Source organism: Saccostrea echinata, unplaced genomic scaffold (genome assembly GCF_033153115.1).
Source record: "Saccostrea echinata isolate AGI-Se365-2 ecotype Australia unplaced genomic scaffold, CSIRO_AGI_Sech_v1 ptg000044l, whole genome shotgun sequence".
In the NCBI taxonomy this organism is placed as follows: domain Eukaryota; kingdom Metazoa; phylum Mollusca; class Bivalvia; order Ostreida; family Ostreidae; genus Saccostrea; species Saccostrea echinata.
Window position 1 is genome coordinate 1,963,257 of NW_026889793.1, and position 22,003 is coordinate 1,985,259.

Sequence of the window (22,003 nt, forward strand, 5' to 3'; positions counted from 1 at the left end):
CATTTGGAAATAAATTGCATGTGAAGAAAAGGCAATTTTCGATCTGATTCCTCAACACTTTGGGCCTACCTGAGAAGTGCATGCAATTATAAACCAATCATTTTGAAAATTTTCTTTTTTAACCCCCCCCCCCCCCCCCCCAAAAAAAGCCAAAAATGTAGATGAAACAGAAAACAAGTTTCTAACCATTTTTTTTTTTGGTAACAAAAAATACATAACCATCCTCTTTTTGTGTTTTATTTGTTTTTGCAGAGACATAAATATTTCTGGTATTTTTTTTTTTTTGGGGGGGGGGGGGGCTTTTAAAGTTTTCTTAGAATCAGGGGGTCTCTTTTGTTTTTGTCCTATATTTTTTTTTTAAATTTTTTGGCTTGTTTGATTATTGAGGTAAACAGTACATTTAGACTTTTTCCCGAATTTCTTATTATTTTTTCTTTCTATTTTTTTTTAATATAATTATGATGTAACTGCTCCTTTTTCATAGTGGGAAAGTAAGATTAATATCCTGCTTAAAGGTCAACTGTATATGTATCTAATTTAATAATGCATATTTTAATTAAAGTTAAATACAATGTTCCTAGATTCATCCTTGCGTTTTAAAACTATTTACCAGTTCAATGAACATTTTCTATTTATTTCGTACATTAGTCTGAACCCTTGAATGGGCTATTTCCAGTAATTAGCAGAACCCTTACTTCCGTATTTACAAATATTCGTCACGATCATGAGTGTGTATACAAAAGAAATAATAGTCTAAAAACTGCAGAATTTACTCATCACCTGCTGTTAGAATCTAGTCACTGTGTGATTTAGTCGAAGAAGAAGACGAACATCATGTTTAAAAAGAAGCCAACCGTCCAAGGTAAAAAGAATAAATGACAAAGAGACTAATGGGGAGGGAAGCTTTTCTGATTTCACAATATTTTCTATGATTCTTATGTCTTTGACTTATTTATTAAGATTTAACATTTCTCATCTGTTCTCTTTATGCTGATCGCTGAAATCTCAGCATCACACATGGAAATAACATTAAACAGCTGAGTGAAGTTCAGTCTCGTGTCAAAAGTTTACAACGAACATTGTATATATACTATGTACACATGTATACTGTAGGTATTAACAGATTAGGCATTATCTGTACTTCTTTCATGTACCACAGATAGCTCTATCTGAAAAAATGAACATTATTCCAGGGATCTGGTTGTCTGCCCCAAGATATAGTTAGATTATTTTAATAAGGGCCTGCTTTTTTTATGAAACTCTTAACTCTTAACAGTTGTTCATGTTATATGAATTTTTGTTATTGAACCTTTGTACACATACACAGTTATACAGTATACTTGATAAATTATATCTGTGATCACATTTAAATGTTATTAATAAAGGGGAACTCCACAAAACAAGTACATGTAGTTACCATTTCAGGGTAACTGCAGTACTGTCATTTTGCAGGAAGATTTATAACGTTTTGCGAAGTATCTGATGGCACATAATTAAATGATGTTTATTTAGAAATATTTACATTTCAAACTCTTTTCTCTATGATACATGTAACTTTGAAAGTTAGGTGTGTTGATTTCTTGATAATTACAACTGAATATAAATTTCTCCATGTGAAAGGTTAAGTGCCTAATATCTGAATATGCATGTCAATCTCTCATGGCTGTCTTTGTGTCTGACTTAGTGACTATCAGAACTTGAATAACATGGAATGCCTCATGTATTTTAAATCTATAAGACAGCATTTTTTATTTCTATAAATTTATACTTTTATTTCATGTATAAATGTAAATATAAGGAATCATCACTGTCTAGTTTGTTGGGTATGCCAGGGAGATCAACTATAGTTGGAGATATGGGATAATTTATGCATAACCAGCTTTGCCAGTTACGCAAATAATCCCACATTTCCAACTGTTTTTGATGCCTGGCATACCCAACAAACTAGACACAACAAACTAATTTCCCCATATATTTCTGCCATACTTGTTTAAAATTGGTTTCTCAAAGAGGAAAATTCACTACTTTGACCTACAAGATGGTGGCCAAGGGGAATAACTTGAAGGCAAAATACGTCAGAGGAAAACTATCTATTAACTAAGGATTAAGGATCTTTTATCTTGTTCTGAATAATGAGGAATAGATAACAATTTCTATTTTAACAAATTGGTTAAAAGTGTGTAATTTTTCATTGTTAATCCCTCTTAGAATCCTATGTGTACTGTAATTTTTTTGGTAGAACAACTACGTGAGAATGACAGAACGATGAGAAAAACCCAGAGAGACCTCACGAGGGACCGAGATAAGCTCGAGAGGGAGGAAAAGAAAATTGTAAGTAAATTAGTTATACTTTTTAATGATAGCGAAATATCTGAAAGAAATTTTATGATTAGGTTGTATAATATTCTAAAGAATTTTATTTCATCATTAATGTCAAATCTGATTCTCTGTTAAACTGTAAAACAGTATTATTTTTATTTTTATATATAAGATATTCTCATTAACATGATCAAACTTCATACACTAATACAAAATTTCATGTTGCATTACTAATATACACTCGGCGGGGCATTCATGTCCTATGGACATATTTCTAGTTTAGTTATGTTTCATGAGCAATCTGCGGTAGAGTAAGCAAAAATTTGTCTTGAAAGTCTTGCATGTCTGCACAAAATTTTTATCAAATACTGTTACAGGTTTTCTTCTGTGGCAAGAAAACACTTAAAACTACTTTTTAAGTTATAATCAGCTCATATAATATGTGCTTCTTTTAATATATTAATTAAGGGAAAATATTGTGTTAATTTTTAGTACATAAAACTTAATTCAGATCATGTAAATTTATTGTTTATTTACAGGAAATGGAAATAAAGAAGGCAGCTAAGCAAGGGAATAAACAGGTCAGTTCCCCTTAACACCTCCCAACCCTCATGCCTAGAAAAGGGGGAGGGAGTAAGCGTATAACTTTAGGCACAAAAGTTTCATGTTAAAATTGATCAGGCTTCTGACAGCCAATATCTGAATTGGCATGCATGCCTAGATTACTTGTTGCAGAGTTGTTTTGTACTTGATTCTCAAGGGTTATAGTCCTTTAACTGTAATATTTATAAAGTACCCCAATCTTAAACTTTCTCGTTTGCTAAATGCCTCATGAACTATACACAAGAACACAAGTAATAGGTATTCATTTACACCTTCTAGCAAGAAAAAAAATGTCATTGCCTGATTTACATGTAATTTATTTGTTTCTATTTATTAGGCAGCCACAGTCTTAGCTAAACAGTTAATTGCAATAAGGAAACAAAAAACAAAGAGTTACTCTGTAGGCTCCAAAATATCCTCCATAGGGAACCAGCAAAAGGTAAGATAGCAGGAACCAGAAAATGGCAATTTCTTGAGATGCAAAGTTTGTTAACATTAATGAATTCTTTCAATAAGCTTCATGGAAGATTAGTTAACTTGAAGGGAGATGTAATCAGTGTTACTTTTCTTTACCTTGACAGTTGGAAATGTTTTCAGTTTTGTAAACTTTACTTTTCTTAGAGATAGGGTAGGACACCTGTACTCAGTATTTGTACCATACTTAATAGTTGTTTCAAAATTTCCAGTAAAATACTGTTTCATGTTATGCTGGTACCAATATTGGTATTTACAATGTAATTTTTTCTCTCATAATTTTTAATGCTTTCTAGTTGATTGAAAAAAAAACTGAATCCTTTAAATACTGTTAAAATATATATATATATATATATATATATATATATATATATATATATATATATATATATATATATATATATATATATATATATATATAGCCACAATCAATATATATATATATATATATATATATAGCCACAATCAGTTTTTACGTTTCTAGTAATAAAGGTTACATGTATGCTAATTATCCCTACTTAGAGAGCTGTCTTAATTTTCAATTGATAATTTTCAATCATTGCTAACCTTTTTTTTTTATATAAAAAGATAACAAATTTTAATCCAATACTAGATTGCTATAATATAAAATCAATCATTCTCCAATTTTCTCTGTACTTTTTTGTAGCTTTCTCTTTCAAAGTCACCATAGAGAGAGCTGTTTATGTCAAACTTTTTAGTGATTGTGAATTTAGTCATTTTATTATTATTTTAGCTTATATGTACCTTTAACTTTTTTATATTAGTGTGTTTATTTATTTTTTACCAAAGGGCTTAAAAATAAAAACTAAAATAATTTATAGTTAATAATACTAGATACTTTGTTCTATCAACTACATGTATTTTGATAGATAGAGGTATTGTTAAAAATACTGTATCATTGAAAAAAGAATTTGGTATGGTAATATACTGGTTCATTGTTAATGGGGTCCAAGCCTACTTAGAGACATACTTTAATTTGTCATGGATAAAGTATCTGGAGAATTTATGATTTTTTTTATTTACATGTATAATAAATTTTGCAGTTTTATGCAGTTTGTATTATAATTATTTTTTTTTAAATTCCAGTTAATGCACTCTAACATGAAGATGGCTGGTGCCATGGCAACAACAACAAAGGTACGGCAGTTTTCTTTTTTCAAGTGATGGTAATCAGACTTGCAGACTTACACCAGTCATAAAAGATCATATTTTACAGATTTCAAAAGAGTTATTGCCCTTCAACTGTAAATTCTGTCACAAAATTGCAGACTTTTGTTGTGTTTAATTGTAATTTTATAAATCAAATTAAGAAAGAAAATTTTTTCTTTACTTAACCAAGATAACCTGTACACAGTGTATAAACTTAAAAGATACTGCTGAAAATTATTTTATCTGAAAAATTATACAAAATTATGCAAAAGAAAAAAAATCTGCTCTAAATTGGGTACATTGATTTATAAATTCATAGCAAAAATTGATGTTAATTTGTCTTCTCTGATTCAGACAATGCAACAGATGAACAAAGTCATGGATCCTCAGAAGACAGCGAAGATGATGCAGGACTTTGAGCGAGAAAACATGAAAATGGGAATGTCTGAGGAAATGAGTAAGGAAACACTAGTGTATCTAATTCACTAGATTAACATTCCACTATTTTAACCCTATAAAATTTATAAACTATGTAATGAATGTTCAATAAAATGCATAATAAAATGGTAAAGGAATGTTTGTTTCCATGTATCGAATGAATAATTTTGGCATTTCACAAGTATTAAATCACACAGCTGTGCATATATAGGCTTTCATAGGTGGTACTGAATTTGTCTATAAACTTTTGTGGTGTATATGACATGTCAGATGTATTTATTTACTCATAGGGCATCCTTCATAGCTACTTAAGGGTATATAAAGTCGAAATATCTAAATATACAAAGAAATTTATATCGTTATTTGATATGGGCTGCACCTGTCACGAGCCTTTTGATTGATACTAAAAAATTTTAAGAATCTAAAAGTACATACATTGGATATCTTTGAGTAAATGAGTATTAATTATTTTTTAGTTAACGATACGTTAGACGACATTCTGGGAGAATCAGGTGACGAGGAGGAATCTGACGCCGTCGTCAACCAGGTCTTGGACGAGATCGGAATCGAGATCACTGGAAAGGTACGGACATTATAGCCTCTCTGTACTGATGGTATTACTTGTATAGATGTATTAATGAAGTCCATACATTCTGAACTTTAAAAATTGTTGGTTAGGCTAGCAGATAATTGTCTACATCTCTGCCACACGGGGACCAATTTTGAAGTTTAAAAAAAAAAGGCCAATGATAAAAGTACCTTTGTATCTTTATTATCATTTTTTGACCTCTTCAGAAAAAAATTGTAATAAGTTCAATAGATACAGTTGGACTTCTGTATCTCGAACACGGATGTCTCGAATATCATGGATATGTCGAAGTGATTTGGAAGTCTTAACCACATATTTCTTAAGTATTTTACTCTTGATATCTCGAACCCTCAGATATCTCGAAGTTTTTTCTCGGTCCCATCGAGTTCAAAATAATGAGGTTTGACTGTAATTGTATAACTTTTCCTCAAATTGAGACCAATTTAAAATGTCATATCTTTGTTTGCTTGCTTGCTGTTTGTTAGTCCCCTACCGGTGAAACCGGAGGGGACTATAGGTTTCCTCTGAGTCTGTCCGTCCGTCTGTCCGTCCGTCTGTCTGTCCGTCTGTCTGTCTGTCCCTCTGTCTGTCTGTCAGTCTGTCCCACTTGGTTTTCCGCATTTTTTTCCTACACGCTTGCAGATATTGAGCTGATTTTTGGTATGTGAGTGTATCTTTATGAGTTACAGATCAAGTTTGCATTTCGTTCCGCTTCATTGATTTTTGACGGAATTACGGCCTTTTCAATTTTTACAGGTTTTCCGCAATTTTCTTCTAAACGCTTGTAGATATTCAGCTGATTTTTGGTATGTGGCTTTACCTTGATTAGTTATAGATCAAGTTTGCATTTCGTCCCGCTTCATTAATTTTTGACGGAATTATGGCATTTTGAATTCTTAACGGGAACGGAACCAGATTACACTTGCCAGTAGGGGACTAGTATTGCTAATGCAATACTCTCAGAATGCTTGTTTTTGTGGACATCTCCACTTGAATTGATATAAAAGGAATTAATGAAACAATATGTTTATACAGATGGTGAGTGCTCCTGCTGCTCCTAGTCGAGGCCTCGGGGAAACTTCGAAGTCTCGGGTGACAGATGATGATATAGAAAAACAATTAGCAGCTCTTAAAGATCTATAGTGAAAGATAAGAAAGATGTTTGGCGTTATTCTGTGTCCAGAATGGATTCTAGATAAATGTGACATACAAAATTGTATACAACCTTATAATTGTATGAATTGGTGTATTCAGTTTATGCCATTCTTTTGAATGGGTTTGGGATGTATGCTTGAGTGATTTGAATAATATTACCTCTGACTTCTATAAGCAAACTGTAAACATAGCTACATGAATATTGATGAGTTTATTTTCAAGGTACCTATCCTTATTCACGTTATTTTGTGAGTGGGAACTTTAACTGTGTAGTAGAATTCAGTATTTTCTGTTATCAGTGATGAGAAATTTGATGTGCAGATACAATGATGATTATTACGTTTAATTATTCATTAATTTTGCCAGTCTTTCCAGATGTCAGCCTTTGCAAGTTTCAATGTTTGCTATTTTTTTTTTTTTTTGAATTCTGTCTTGTTTAATGTGGAAAGAACTTGTTTTAAAACCAAAAGTTCTGACACATTTGTTCTGATGTGTTATTTTTGTATGTATAGTATAAAGTTTTATATGTATCATATCACTTTAATACAGTAATGTAATATAATCTGATTCTATGAATTAAAGAGGGTGGTGTTATACTTGTCTGACAGTAAGGTTGACAAATAATTGGGAAATTTAAAGTGCATTACTTTGCTGTATCTTTTTTAATGGAATATTGTTAAATACGTGTAAATCTGTTATTAAAATTAAAAAAAAAAATCAACAGTATGAAAATGTTTTTATTTTTCTTCCTGGAAATGGGTTTAATATTAATACAATATCTAAATATAAAAATGATAATAAAAAGTATTTGCTATAAAAAAAGAATTTAAGGAAGTTTCAGGACAAACGTGGATGACTCAGGATATTAAGACTGATATAGCATGCATTGTATTATGTTATTGTTACCATATTTGAAATTTTTGGTGTTGATTCACTGTTAAAAATTTCAAAACTCAGCTGATAAGAATATATTCATAGCTATCGTTTAAAATCGGTGACACTGATATATCAATAATTTTGCCCACAAGAATTCTTTTATAGCGATTACTACGGTAATTTGAAATTTTGCGTAAGACTTTGTCAGTACTGAAGGAACCATAATTGGTTTCAATGTTTGAAAAGGGGGAGGGGCAGTTGACCTATTTCAGCCCCCCCTTTTTTGGATATTGAAAATACACCTCACTTTCACTTAACACAACGTGACAAATGAAGAAGGTTAAATAGGAAACCCCTGTACTTTCAGTATATAAATAAGCACAGTGTATTGTTTTAGGTTATGTGAATTCAATGTTAAGTTTATATTTAAATTACCTTGCTTTGTAATACTTGCATTCCATTTTGTTTGTTAATTTACATACGTAAAATTCTTGCGATATATTTTGAAAGGTTGTCAATCCTTAGCCTGACAGTTAGGTGGGGCCTGGTATGGAGTGACATGTATATATGTTGAGTCTATCTATTAATATCTGAGTTTTCCCTATTCTATAAGCTTGCAGACATGCTAGTGCCAACCGATATATACAAGTCCGCCTACAACAAAAGGTATCGGTTCTAAATAACTACACGGTAAAACACAGGGAAGTTCTTGAAATGGTTATTTATAGAGCCTAAAAAAAGCCTTCTGTTTTTTAGCATGATAAACCCAATATAGATTCCTCCTTTTTAATTGCATTCAACTCAAGCATCTTCAGTGAGTGGAATTCTACAATAATCATTTGCTCTACTTCCGTGTTAAATCTTACTGCCTGTTCACAGGCAATTGACGTTACATATAATTATTTTTCCTATCGCAAAAATATAACCTCGATCAGACCTAATGATTTATTAGTGCTTGTAATCACAGGCACTTGTTTCGATAATATTTTTTTTAACACAAAGTAAACTATTAACACGTGTTATTATTATACTATGGGTTAAAAATAAATTATTACAGAAACAAGTGCCTGTGCTTATAATTCAAAACATAAAATTTCTAGTGAGAAATGTGAAGATAATGAACGGTGATCGATCTCAAAAATCTACAAAAAATACAAATATTTGAAGATGGCATAAAAAAGGACCCCAGGAAATTCCAGAGGTGGAATCAGGTGCCTAGGAGGAGTAAGCATCCCTTGTTGACCGGTAACACCCGCCGTCAGCCCTATGTACAGATCAGATAGACGGAAACTCCGTAATCAAATTCAGTCAAAAACAAAAGGCCTAACAATTGTTATGAAACACGTTAGCCAAAATATGAACCAATGACAGGTTATATTTGCTAATAAGGTCATTATGACGAACACAGAATTTACGAAATGCTGACTTTAAACGAGGTTCTTAAAATCCCTGTATCAATCATCAACTTATCTGTCAGTAGCCTGCCTCGGTTTAAAAACTGATCGTACTTGGAGCATGCTCGTGAGTATCGAATAAATTGGGAGATGTAAACACCATCTGCAGATCATAGTGGAATATTACTACATACATGTAAGTAAGGAAAGTTGACGATTGAAAAGCTGAAGTCATCTCATATGTCATATAATTTAGTTGTTAGTTTGTCTTTGTCGTCTATAGTCAGTAATACATCCAAAGATAGACGCTGTGGTGTCTTTTATTTCAAGTTCACTGGGATATATCGAGTCGACATATGATCATGAATGGAAGTAACTATTGTTAAATTAAATAGATAATACGTCGTCGATATATCTAAATGTCACATTGAAGGCCACAGCAAGAGCTTTCCTCTTCTCATGTAGAAGTGTTTGAATACACCCTGCTTCATGGGAATATAAAATCAGGTCGGCAAATAAAAGAGCACATTTAGTGCCCACGGAATTCCAGCATTTTGTTGGAAGACCTTGTCTCCGAAGACTACATAAAAGAATGCATCTAACGCGATCTATATAGGATAAAGTTTTTTTTTGATCGATATGTTTCGATTAAATAAAATAAAGTGTAACTTTATAAATTTGATTGATTATTTTTCTGTTTATTTGTTTGTCTATTTGACTGACATGTACATGTGCATGTACTTTTTCAACCGGCGACAATATGTGTTGATGGGCAAAAATATGTGCAGTCAAGGAAAGTGCAAATTGTCATTAACGACAATATGTACAAAGCGACAACATCTACAGGAGGACAATATGTACCGCGACACACCTCTTATCACTAGTACACAGTGAATAGAACTTTGACAAGTTCATAAAGAGGCGGACCCAGATATATTATATTACAAGATACTGATTTTTGGGCGTAGTTAGGGTTTTCTTAGTACAGCAATTGATACTTAGGTGTCTATGACTTATTTCCTTTTTGCAAAAATAAATTAATGCACAATTTCATGCATTTTTCAAGTACATGCTCATACTTAGAAGTGTAAAATTTTAGTTTAGATTAAAATGTTTAATTTGATCTTATTTCAAGTTATATATGCAAGAACACTTCGCCCATGTTATGTAAAGAAAAGAACTTAAGGCGTCGCTCGTTTATACAATGTAAGACTCTTGTCTTTGTTCTAACTCAGTTAAAAAATTCTTTATTATGGTTACATGCACCTATTAAATGTTCCATGATGCATTCGTTTATCTGTAATAGGTTTGTTGAGTACAAGCAATATATTGCCATGTTATGTGGTCGTTACTGGCATTTTAAAAAGTCGATATGTTTAAAGAATTTAAAAATTAGACTGCTGTTCGTTATTCTCACCTTTTTTCATTCAAATACAAAATTTAATACAGAAAATACAGGGAAAAAACATCAGACATAAAAACATGGATTGATTAATAGTAATGTGTTCTTGGTTATTATCATACATGATTATTATTATCATTATTTTGTTTTGTGTGTTCTGTTATGAAGCTATGGTGACACAGGATACTATATAAAGTCTAATGCATGGCGCTTGGATACTAAATAGGTAAGACGATACCTGACATAAAGGATATATTATAGTAAGTCTTTTTTTAATTTTATTTTCTTTTAAATTCATAGAGAATATTACATACTAAAAATCCATATCATATGTCATATCAGCCCGAGGTAAATAATATTAAAATGGCATGATTCGATTGAATAACTGAAATATCATCCCGATGGATTTTAAATTAACTTTTATTTTACAAAGCATTATCATATGCACGTGTTATCATATCAAATAAGCAGATTCTGATAATCTTTGAGTTTATCGGAATCCGATACCAGTAGATGTTTCTGATTTTTTCAAATGCAAAAATCATGCAAAAGCCTGTTACCAAGGTGACCAAGATACGTACATATGTAAGCAAATTGTTAAAATTTTGATATCTCTCCAGGGTTAATAGAAGTTATTAGTCTTTTGTTCCATTTATTCTTTCAAATAATACCATGGAACTAAAAAACCTGGATTTCTCTTAAATTCAAGATAACAACCTTCCCCATAGTTTCTTTTTTTATTATCTGAAACATTAGACATTGTAATTAACACATTTGTGGTTATTTACGTTGTTTGTTCCAATATGATGGGTCACAATAGCTGAGTACTTTTTCACATTTAGATCCGTTTTCCATGGAAACAGTAACCGTAGCAACTAAATAGTCACTGTTTTAGTTTGCATTGTGAAGGTCTACTTAAGCAATGAAATTTCAAGAAAAATCCATGATCATATACGTGCCAGAGTTTAAGAACTATGAGAGAAATACACTGTATGTACTTCTATTTTACACTGGAAGTACTGAAAAAAAAAAAAAAACTTTATGTGTTAGTAGATGTACGACAATTGCTCCCCTTAACATGTGAAAGTTTCAGTTCTCAATATTTCGAGATGCTTTTAAGAGCCATTCTCTGTAATGACTTGAAATTTTAAATAGGAGCTGTGGCACGCATAGTCTCAGAATTTCTCCAAACTCTCCATGATAAAAGTCTTTAATACCCTAAACTAAAATCAGGCAAAAATTGGTTGCTACCCAGTATGTGTTACGGTTATCTTGCAACATGTCTTTAAAGTTTGAAAAAGGAATTTTTTAACATATTTAGAGCCCCATAGTCAACATTTGCGGAAAAGCAAAAATTTGGCAATGCTTTTTCCAAAAGTTTAGGCCTGATGTCTTAAATGCATGATAAACATGTTTAGTAATTCAACTATTACATATGTTACTATGGAAACAAAGTATTCAAAGGTAAAAAAAAATATTCACTGTATTTTATAAAGTCATACACGTAAAAATAAAAACAATTATAGATTGAAATGCGACCAAATGATAGAGAAAAGAGCCTTGAAATTAAACATATACCAAGGACAAATTATGATATTTCTTGTTGGTTGGCAATGGTTGCCATGGTTTTATACCACAGAGAGCTTCAAATTTACACTCGGTGTGTTTAAATCTGATCCTATCTTTTAAAAAAGCACATTTTTATGGAACTGATGATTATTTTTTAAAAGGTGTTAGTTTGTTCCTAATTTTCACATTAAAAAAAATTCAAATCAAATTCTTTAAATAGAGCGTTGCTATGGAAATAAGCAGAAAATATATGCATAAAAATCTGAAAAATGTTTTGTTTCCTTGGATACGTACCCTTAAATGTAGATTCCAAAAACTTTTGATTGATATTTATGAACAACTAACCTGACTTTTAATTTTGAAATCATTCAATCTCTAACTGGATGCAAGAAGCTGACACATAGGGTTTAATATTGATATTAAGTTTACAGAATCGATTAGTTTCCCTTCTTGGTAACCATAGCAACAGTGTTGTTTTCTTCATCAAATTTTATCAATATATAATATTCAACTTTAGTTCTTCCAGATAAGTACTATTCAAGGTGTGTCATATAACATGCTTCTTGATTAAATGGTAAGTTAATTCCTAAAGCTGCAAAAAATATCACTTTAAACCACTGGTACGTTCCATGGTTACACCGCAAAGTAGCAAATAATCCCAATTTTTCTTATGACATTGATGTTGCAAGGTCCTAAGGATGTATATTTGCCATTCTTGAATTTTCATATTTCCCTCAAGACAGCAGCATTAACCCAATCTTAGTTACTGATTTTGCTTGGTTACACTGTGTTACCATGGCAATCATAAAAGTTATTTATAGAATAATATTGCTTATACCTATTTATTTAAGGTCAAACATTTTCATTGTTTTTCTTACGTTGCTGATCGAGTTTGATGATGTAACACCTATCATTAGTGAATATTGAGCGTTTTTCAGCATATATTTCAGCATTTTAAATGTATTCCAAATGTACCCATGGTTACCACTTACTTAGAGATATATTGCAAACAGTTTCTTTAAAGCATAAGTGGCAACAAGGTGTCATGTTTTTGTGAGAATGGTTTGTTTGCTTTTCCTAGTTTTTATTAAGGCTCAATGAGATTTAAAGTAGCTGAAAATCTCTCTTTCTCAAACTTTTCCAGCTGTTACAATGGCAACCAAGACACATAACAACCGAATTTTATTTGAAATATGTTTTTGGTGTCAAGTACTAATAAAAGGCAACGTTTCATCAAAATCGGTGACTATTAATGACTATTAATTATTTGCATGAAAATGTGAATTTTAAAGGGCTTTGTAAATGTTTGTTCGGTAAACAGTATACACATATACAAATTACAAGGAAAGAATGTTTTAAAACAGTAAAAAACGTTATTCAATATTCTCTATGCCTTGATTCACTTTGAATCATCAATTCTTACCTCCTCATAACAAAGCCTAAATGATCAATTATAATTCAAGACACCAATTCCAAATCACATGTATTTTTCCAACACAAATTATATACATGACGCTTGATGCATAAACACTTTTCATTCGCGAATTTTAAATGATTGATAGTTTTTGAATCGTTGTTCATTCGATATTCTTTTGTAAGAAATTGTCAACAATTTCAAAGCCTTTATAATTGTTGTTCAATAATTAAAGTCTGACTTGAACGTTTATATATATATATATTAAGCAATATAGGGTTATACCTCTGCTGAAAACATATCAATATTTATGAACGTCAACATTGGTCTGTAGAATAAATTCTCATAGGAAAGGTACCGTACACATTGAAAATCAGCGCAGGCTCGTATTGTCCAAACCCGAAAATCCTATTTCGTGCAGAAGGGGGTGGGGGTGGGTTGGTTAGGTTCCAACTTTCGTTCACAACTGAATTATATAATACATTACCAAATTACCATGATAAAAAGTTGTATAGATTAACAAGGATGTTACAGAAAGGAAGAATTTTGAATATATTAAGTTTACAATTTCTTCATGTTTTAGAAATTTATTATTGACGCATCATTTACAACCATAATAGATTCAAAAATATATACCAATCCAGGCTTTCATTTTTTTTTGTAACATCTGTCCTTAAGTCTAAGGACAAAAATGTACGTTCGTGAAAATGGGTCATATGACACGAATAACCAAACCTGATCTATATATAGGTGATAAACCTGGAGTTCGATTTACTACATGTACCTATATATAAGCACAGCAAATTAATAGTCCGGATTAGAACTTTTCAAAGTTTAGGAAAATCCTTTTTACTGTAGAGTTAACTGCTGCACTCACATTTATTAACCTCTGGCAACGGCATGAACGGAGTTGGAGGGGATATAGTAGTTAACGCAATCGTGTGTGTTCGTTTGTGGGTGAGTGAATTAGCGCTGTACGAAACGGAAGTGAAGTAATTAGCATCGAGATCGATGTCGAATGCTGTTTGATTTATAGATATGATCTTTGCGAGGGGATACTCCGCTTCGCAGTGCCCTTGTTAGAATTGTACTTTAAATCAAATCAATCGCTTACTAAAAATGTGTATAAGCGGATAGAGTTCCAAGCCATCACACTTTATAACATTTAATCATATACAGAAGTTTTCTGTTAAAGAGAATATAAACTTTTGATAGAACAGTTACTGTGTCGATTTCTAAAATACTTCGCTAGTGTACGATAATTCAAAGCAGATACTGTAATCTTAGACGAAGTAATTAATGGAGAAAAAAACCCAGAGTAGTATTGTTGACCTTGAAGATGAATGGAAATCTGGGGTTTCTGGTCATTTACATGCATCCAACTTCGACGAATTATGAATAATGGTTTTTAGATTGAACCATAAAAATCGTATGAAAGTGAAAATTGAAATGCACCGAATCTGCATGAGCATTATATACGCTTCGTAAATATGTCAAATGCATGAATAAAAATATTTACATTGTGCTCTCTCTCTCTCTCTCTCTCTCTCTCTCTCTCTCTTATAGATGATTATTGTGTTGAACAAACATTTATATTCTCTTATTTTTAATAGAGTTTTAGAAATACTTCTGCAAAACGAAATGAAAGTATACCTGAAACATTTGCACATAGATTTATAAACGGAATTTACATCGGCTAGATTAGGAAGAAATACTCATAGGTTGTATATTAAGGTTAGTAGGTGAAGGACACATTCCATTTTCCCAAATCAATACAGAAAATGTAGGAATTCCAAATCAAATGCTTATAAAAGAAATTTTTAGCATGAATATATATTATTAATGGCATATATATGTATATTGGCAAGTTATCTGCTATTTATCACTGCAAGAAGAAGTTTGTAAGTAAACTTATTTACTATTCTTAATTCTTAGGTAATTAATGTTTATCATCATTACTTTACCTTCCTACAAACATATTATTTCATACATAAATTGAATGCGTTTACATTATTATAGTATTACAAAACTGGAAGGGTTTGTTGAGAAATATCTGGCAAATGATAAGGAATGACGTAAATACATGTATCGATATTTTAATAAGAAAAAAAATGCAGATGCTATAATAAACATGGATATTTTAAGAACAACAACATATCCTTAACTAAAAATAAATAATAGAAATAAAGCTAATTTACTTCCTTGTTCATGTAGTTGTACATTTAAATCCTTAGATTCCTACTTTGTGATTAAAATTCTTATCGTGTTAAAATGGCTTGTGGTAATTTACAGAGTGAAGCGAAATGGAGTGGAGTCAGTTTTAATTAACATTGGACTGGAAAAGTGATTTTCATTCCTTTTCGCTATATGCTATAAATAAATGAAGAGAATTTAACAGTTCACTTCGCCCATTATTTATATGTAAACAGAATGTTTTGCCTATATCTATTTGATAACCATCCTAAAAATAACAAATGCACAAAAATATTCATAGCGTTTGATCTATCAGATTTAAATAAATATTATGCTTTTATAATAGACGTTTTCTTCTCTGTGTTGGAAAACCATACTAAAGCTCATTGTTATAATTGCTGGAATTTGAATTGCTCTTTCGTGACAGTTAACATGCTTAATTTTTCTACATACCAAGCAAAGATATAGGAAATCTCAGGCAAATAAAAAGGGATTGTTTGTTTTTGTTTTGAACATCTTTTATTGACAATACATGTATATGTCAAAGGGATTGGGCACAATTAAGTTCCAAAAAGTTAGGTAGTCCTCTCCCCAAGGGATCTTCTGTTTTCCATATACATGTATATAGGGTGTAGATACATTTCCAGGTAATGTTATCTTTATGGATGCACTGATCATGAGATGTATAGTAAATAGATAATTATGTTATTTGCTGTTCCTCATGTTGTCGAAAATTAAGTCATATTACTGGCACCTTTCCTTTCTCGTGGCGTCTTAATATAAATACACGTTCAAAGTGCTCAATAAATCAATTTCTTGTTAAAAGAAATTATTTATTTATATTATAATTTCTTAAAATTAATAACTGAATGAAAGAATATATTTCCTAGGATTTAAAAGGGTTAAATTGACTTAGAAATAAGGAGACACAAGACGAGTGTCTTGTTGTAAATTTTGAATTGGTTTGAACATATTTTATTGTATAAATAATATACAAATGGTTTGAACACAAGTTCTAACAACTTACGAGGTTCTCACCATAGATGGCTACAACTGTCAAGGTCTATATATAGAAAAAAATATATTGATATACAAACATGTTTGTTTTAAACATACATTCATTACATGATAAATATATTACTAACTAAATTTTTAGTGTAAGGCTGTAATAATTAATTGAATCTGCCAGAGTCTCTTATAAATCTTTGTACAGATTGAAAAATATATTTATTGATTTCAACATTTTGTGACTCATCTCCCCACAGAAGTAGGTGACAATCAATATTATTCAATTTAGTGTTTGATTTAGTAAGACACAGTAGGTTTCTAAATAATATACAAAGAAGAAATGGTATGGGTCTTCTGGTGTACCACATGAACAATTAGGACTCTCAATAATGTTTCTTTTATAAAGATCATAATTTAAAATACAGTTGTGTCGTAGTTTAGTATGTATGATACTAAGTCGTCTGTTACCATGACAGAAATAAGGAGGGGGGTCTGCTGGTTTTTTATGTATATTGTTTTTAAAACTACTAAAAGTTGAGCTGTTTCTTGTGGTAATACTTAAACTATTCCATTGGTTTACTGTATCAGGAACAAAAGATTTCTTAAATATTTCGAATCTGCATCTAGGAATAGTGTAGTCATCTCGATTATGTGTGTTGTAATTTGATTCAACACTCCTAATTGAGGGAAAAATACTTTTTAAATAATCAGGTACCAAACTGTGATGTACTTTAAACATGGTATTTAGTTTTCCTACTTTACGCCTCTCTGCGAGAGGTTCCCATCCTGTTTCTAAATATAATGCATCTCTTGAAGCTATAATAGGTAACCCTGTAATTATTCTCGCAGCACCTTTTCTAATTTTTCAACATCTTGTAGAGAACATTCATCCCAAACTACAGGACAATATTCAAGTAGTGGTCTAATAAAAGTTATATACATTTTAGATAGTGTGTTTCTACCAATGTTGTATTTAAGCTTTTTTAGGAGGCCTAATCTTTGGTAAGCCTGTTTAACTATATTGTCTATATGTTCAAACCAATTGAGATTTTGGCTCAATAGTAGGCCTAGATGTGTATGAGAGGTTATGTACATGTATTCTAATTTACATCGTTGAAATTGTAGTTTAGGAAGATAATAATTAGATCTTAATGTAAATAATAATGCTTTTGTTTTGGATGGGTTGAATTTCATAAGCCATTTGGAAGACCACCTATCAAGAATTTCTAAATCGTGATTCAAGATATATTCAATAGTTGCAACATTATATGAGGAACATTGCAACGAGTTGTCATTTGCAAACAATATACATAATGAAATCATGTTTTCTGACACATCATTCACATAAATCAAAAAAAGTAAAGGACCAAGAACTGATCCTTGTGGTACACCAGCATTAATGTTTCTACTAGACGAAAAAATATCTTTATAAATAACTTTCTGCCTTCTATTACATAAGTATTTCTCAAGCCAGGTAAGAATGTTACCACATAAACCGTATGTCTTTAATCTAAATAGTAAACCTTTATGCCACACTCTGTCGAACGCTTTGGACAGATCGCAAAATACCACGAAACAAAATTTTCCTTCATCGATATTCTTAACAATGCTGTGATAAGTTTCAAGTAATTGGTAAACAGTTGAGTGAACTAGCAAAAAACCTTCTTGAAATTTGTAAAATAAGTTATTTTGATGAAAGTAATTTTACACATGTTTAAATATAATTCTTTCCATTTTTGAATTCACCGGGTGGCAGTAAATACAAAATTTACAACATGACACGAAGACAGAAGTAAGGCTAGCCAAAATCAACAAAGGGTAGGCTAGCCTGTTTAAGGTAGCTTTTCTTTAAAAAGTTAAACTTCTCAGCACAAGTGTGGAAGGAAGTGGAAGCAATATAAGTAATGGCTAATGGTTTGTTTGTTAGGCTCCAGATGCATTTTGTTTTAAAGAAGACATCTTTTAATAGAGGAAAGATTCTGAAATATAACTATACTGTAATGTACATAAATTTAGTTAATTTTGTTGCCTGACTTTAAAGAGAAGATGCATGTATGGAAATGCTCTTTAAAGAACTATAAGCAAATGTAGCAATACTATACTAGCTGGGAATAATTCATTTCTGTAGAACTGCTCTCAAGCACTTCTTCCAAATAGTATGTATTTATCGATCATGTATTAAGAAAATTTAAGGTAAATGTAACAGGTACACTGTGAATAAAAATAGTGAAAATAAAAGCATCAAGATTTCACTTAAATCTTTGTTGCAAATGACTAACATTAGACTTAGGCGGTTCGATTTGTTCCCCTACGATGCTGCAACATATGTAATTGCATATTGCCGCCTTTTACACATCGGGTAGAATTAAGTCACTTACTCTGTTGAACGAGATAAACTATCTTCTTTGCCACAATAAATGATTCTTTTACCATTTGAAAAACGTTTTGCCTATAAACGTAGTAAACGTCATTTTATATAAACCTAATACTTTGGTTTTGATCATTAAAACTTTCATTTAACCATAAATGGTGAGATTTTAATTTTTACTTCAAAAATAAATGATACCTCTCATAGCCTTTCGCATCAGAATGTTTCACGAACTAATAATCAAAACAGAGATTCCTAGCAACTATTTCAAATACACAGGAACAACAATGTTTTGAAGGGGGACAGGCAATACTTTTGCTTAAGATTTTTCAGATATACCTAGATTTTCCTATAACCCCCTCCTCTCCCTTATATACTACGGTCCGCTAATACTTATGCTAAGGAACTGGGACGACCCTGATCACATGGAAAATTGAATGTTTTAAACTTTAATTAAAAAAAAAATGCTTTTCCCATTTATCAACATTTCCTAATTTTAGTACTTAAAACATATTAACATGATACAGCGATTTGCTATCCTTAGTCAACAGAAGTGATGCTTCCTTAAAATGTTAGTTAATCTCATTTCCGTTTTAAGAAAACGTTAAGAAACCGGTAATGGGGGTTTCCAATCTAAGATAAATTTTGAAAAACCCGTTCTTATGTTGGATTATATTTAGGGTTTGAACGAGGCAATGATTAAGATAAATAAATAAAAAGTCACGTATGTAAATATACCGACATGGAACATCCTCTAAATTTTCCAGAGATCTTTATCCTCCTTGTATAGATATCCCATTTGTTTATATTAATCATGTAATTTAATCTTATTTGCATCAGAATACTAGTACATGTATACTAGTATTAGAAAAAAAAGCTTCGGGCGATAGCATTCAAGGTATTTTTTTTTCGCACTGAATAATTATTTGTTAAAAGAAATTAAAAAAAAAATATTTATAAGGCTTCTCACGAAAATTGAAATTTATCAAAATAAAGAGAGATAACTCTATACTTTTGGTAAAACATATTTTCACCTTCCTCTTAAAAGAAAATCCCATTTTACATGGGACCGGCCAGTGGGGGGGGGGGGGGGGGGGGGCTTGGAGTAGGTGGCATAGTACAGCATGTTCAAATGTTCATTTTCTTATAATTAAAAAAAGAAACGACAGTTATAAAATATTCATGTCTGAATCTTACATGATTAATTCAAAGTAATATAAGCATATTTAAGGAATAAGTCGTCGTTTATATACAATGTATATATCCGTTAGTATTTTGAAATTTCCGGTGACATTTAAAGCACATTATCTTTGGACATACATGTAATGTTGTGCCCCGCTTTATAAAAAATGCATTGTAATTAAGATCAAGCTTTTTGACGCACAAATTAGAAACATCTTCTTAATCTTATGAAATATACCCTACCTTTAAAAAATGCCAATATTATCGACCTGCGAGTTGTTAATATGAATTTAAGTAGATTGTTAATCAATATACTCTTATATACTCCTTTTAGATTACAGATATATCTGGTAACATTTCTTCGAATCAGACTCAGTCTTGGTATTTTATCAAAATAATTAAAACTATAAGCTTCCATGCAAATGTTGACGCAGCTGTAATTTTTTAATGAAATTCTCTGAAAACCATTGTATTTATTGCAACGTATATATTTTTAAAGTAGAATTTGATGGGAATGATAGGAATAATATTGCTTTTTCATTTCACGGAACTCTATCTCTTCTTGGAAAGGGTTACAATCCCCGATACATACACATGTAGCTCATAAAATTGTAAACTTTTGAAACAAATTTGAGCCGTGTGTGTACAGGATTTTCTCTTTTCTATGAACAACGTAACAGGCAATTGATTTCAGATATTTTAAAATTAGTATTTCCACTTTTTACTATGTAATCTTATTAAACAAATTGCACTGGTATTTTTTAAACGCTCATAAGGGGCCTGAATAGAAATATATGTCTTCTCTTTGTCTATGTTATGTGTTATGTCTTTTTGAAAAGTGTACGATTTTGTGTATGTTTTAGAACTTTCTTTTTTACCCTTAATTGCACAAATGTTTGTTTACACCAAAATAAGTTCGTTATGCATACTAGTACCTTTTATGGGTCTCATAACAGTGGAAAAATCTATCGATTTGATCGAATACTCATAGCAAAGTTGTCACTTGAACAATTATGTGGACAGTCTTTGCATACAAGCAATATAAGTAACCAATAGTACGTGTATTAATATATTTATTTATATTATATTATAAATGAACCATGTGATTCATTATTAAATTTTATGGAATTTATGTAATTTTTGCTTATTACCTGTTTTGTGATATACGGGACTTAAGTTTTTTCCCCTTTTAGCCTAATCGAATAATTATTGGCTTTGTAGTCTGCAAGCTAGTGCATTGAACTCCTCCGCCAGGAATAATAATTATAACTTGTAAAATGTTGCCTTTATTTCAGACAACTGATTTTCTTCTAATTTCGTTCAAGGCAATTTCTGATTTTTTTTCTTTGTGGCAATTTCTGATTTTTTTTTCTTTGTTCATTCATTGAATATTGTAATTGTTAGGGTGGTTTACTAGTTCCCACGGGAAAAGAAAAATGAATGTACCTTGAGAGTTGATAGCTTAAAAACTGTTAAAGTTTACCCAATAATGCAGTATTTGGTGACTTCGTTCCGCTAACGAAAGTCTTCAGTCAACTAAGATTAATAGAAAATTAAAAAAAAAAAAATTAAACCCTATACCCTGTAAATGTCAAACAATTAAAAACAAATCCAATATCTCAAGATTTGTCAACTTTTGTCAAAAGTCTAAATTTAAAACAAGAATCTCTGATTAAAACCTTAAGCTTAACGGAAAGATTTTTTAAAATAACTTAAAAATTTAAAAAACAATTATGAAAAAAGATTTTTGTATGTCTGATTAGGATTGTGAAATTCATTACGTGTTTTAATAGCTATCTTTCCTTTAATATTTGTTAGAATCATTCCCCTTTAAATAATTCGAGCTATG

At 31.0% G+C, this 22,003-nt stretch overlaps 1 protein-coding gene across 1 annotated transcript; it reads left to right on the forward strand.

The window, feature by feature from the left end:
- Positions 1-735: 735 nt before the first annotated feature.
- On the forward strand, positions 736-7,155 carry LOC133201463 (charged multivesicular body protein 2b-like). Its single transcript, XM_061337265.1, has 8 exons — positions 736-862; positions 2,240-2,331; positions 2,859-2,900; positions 3,260-3,361; positions 4,504-4,554; positions 4,921-5,023; positions 5,481-5,587; positions 6,629-7,155. The coding sequence occupies exons 1-8, from the start codon at positions 835-837 to the stop codon at positions 6,734-6,736; spliced, it is 633 nt and encodes a 210-aa protein (XP_061193249.1). The 5' UTR covers positions 736-834; the 3' UTR covers positions 6,737-7,155.
- Positions 7,156-22,003: the final 14,848 nt, after the last annotated feature.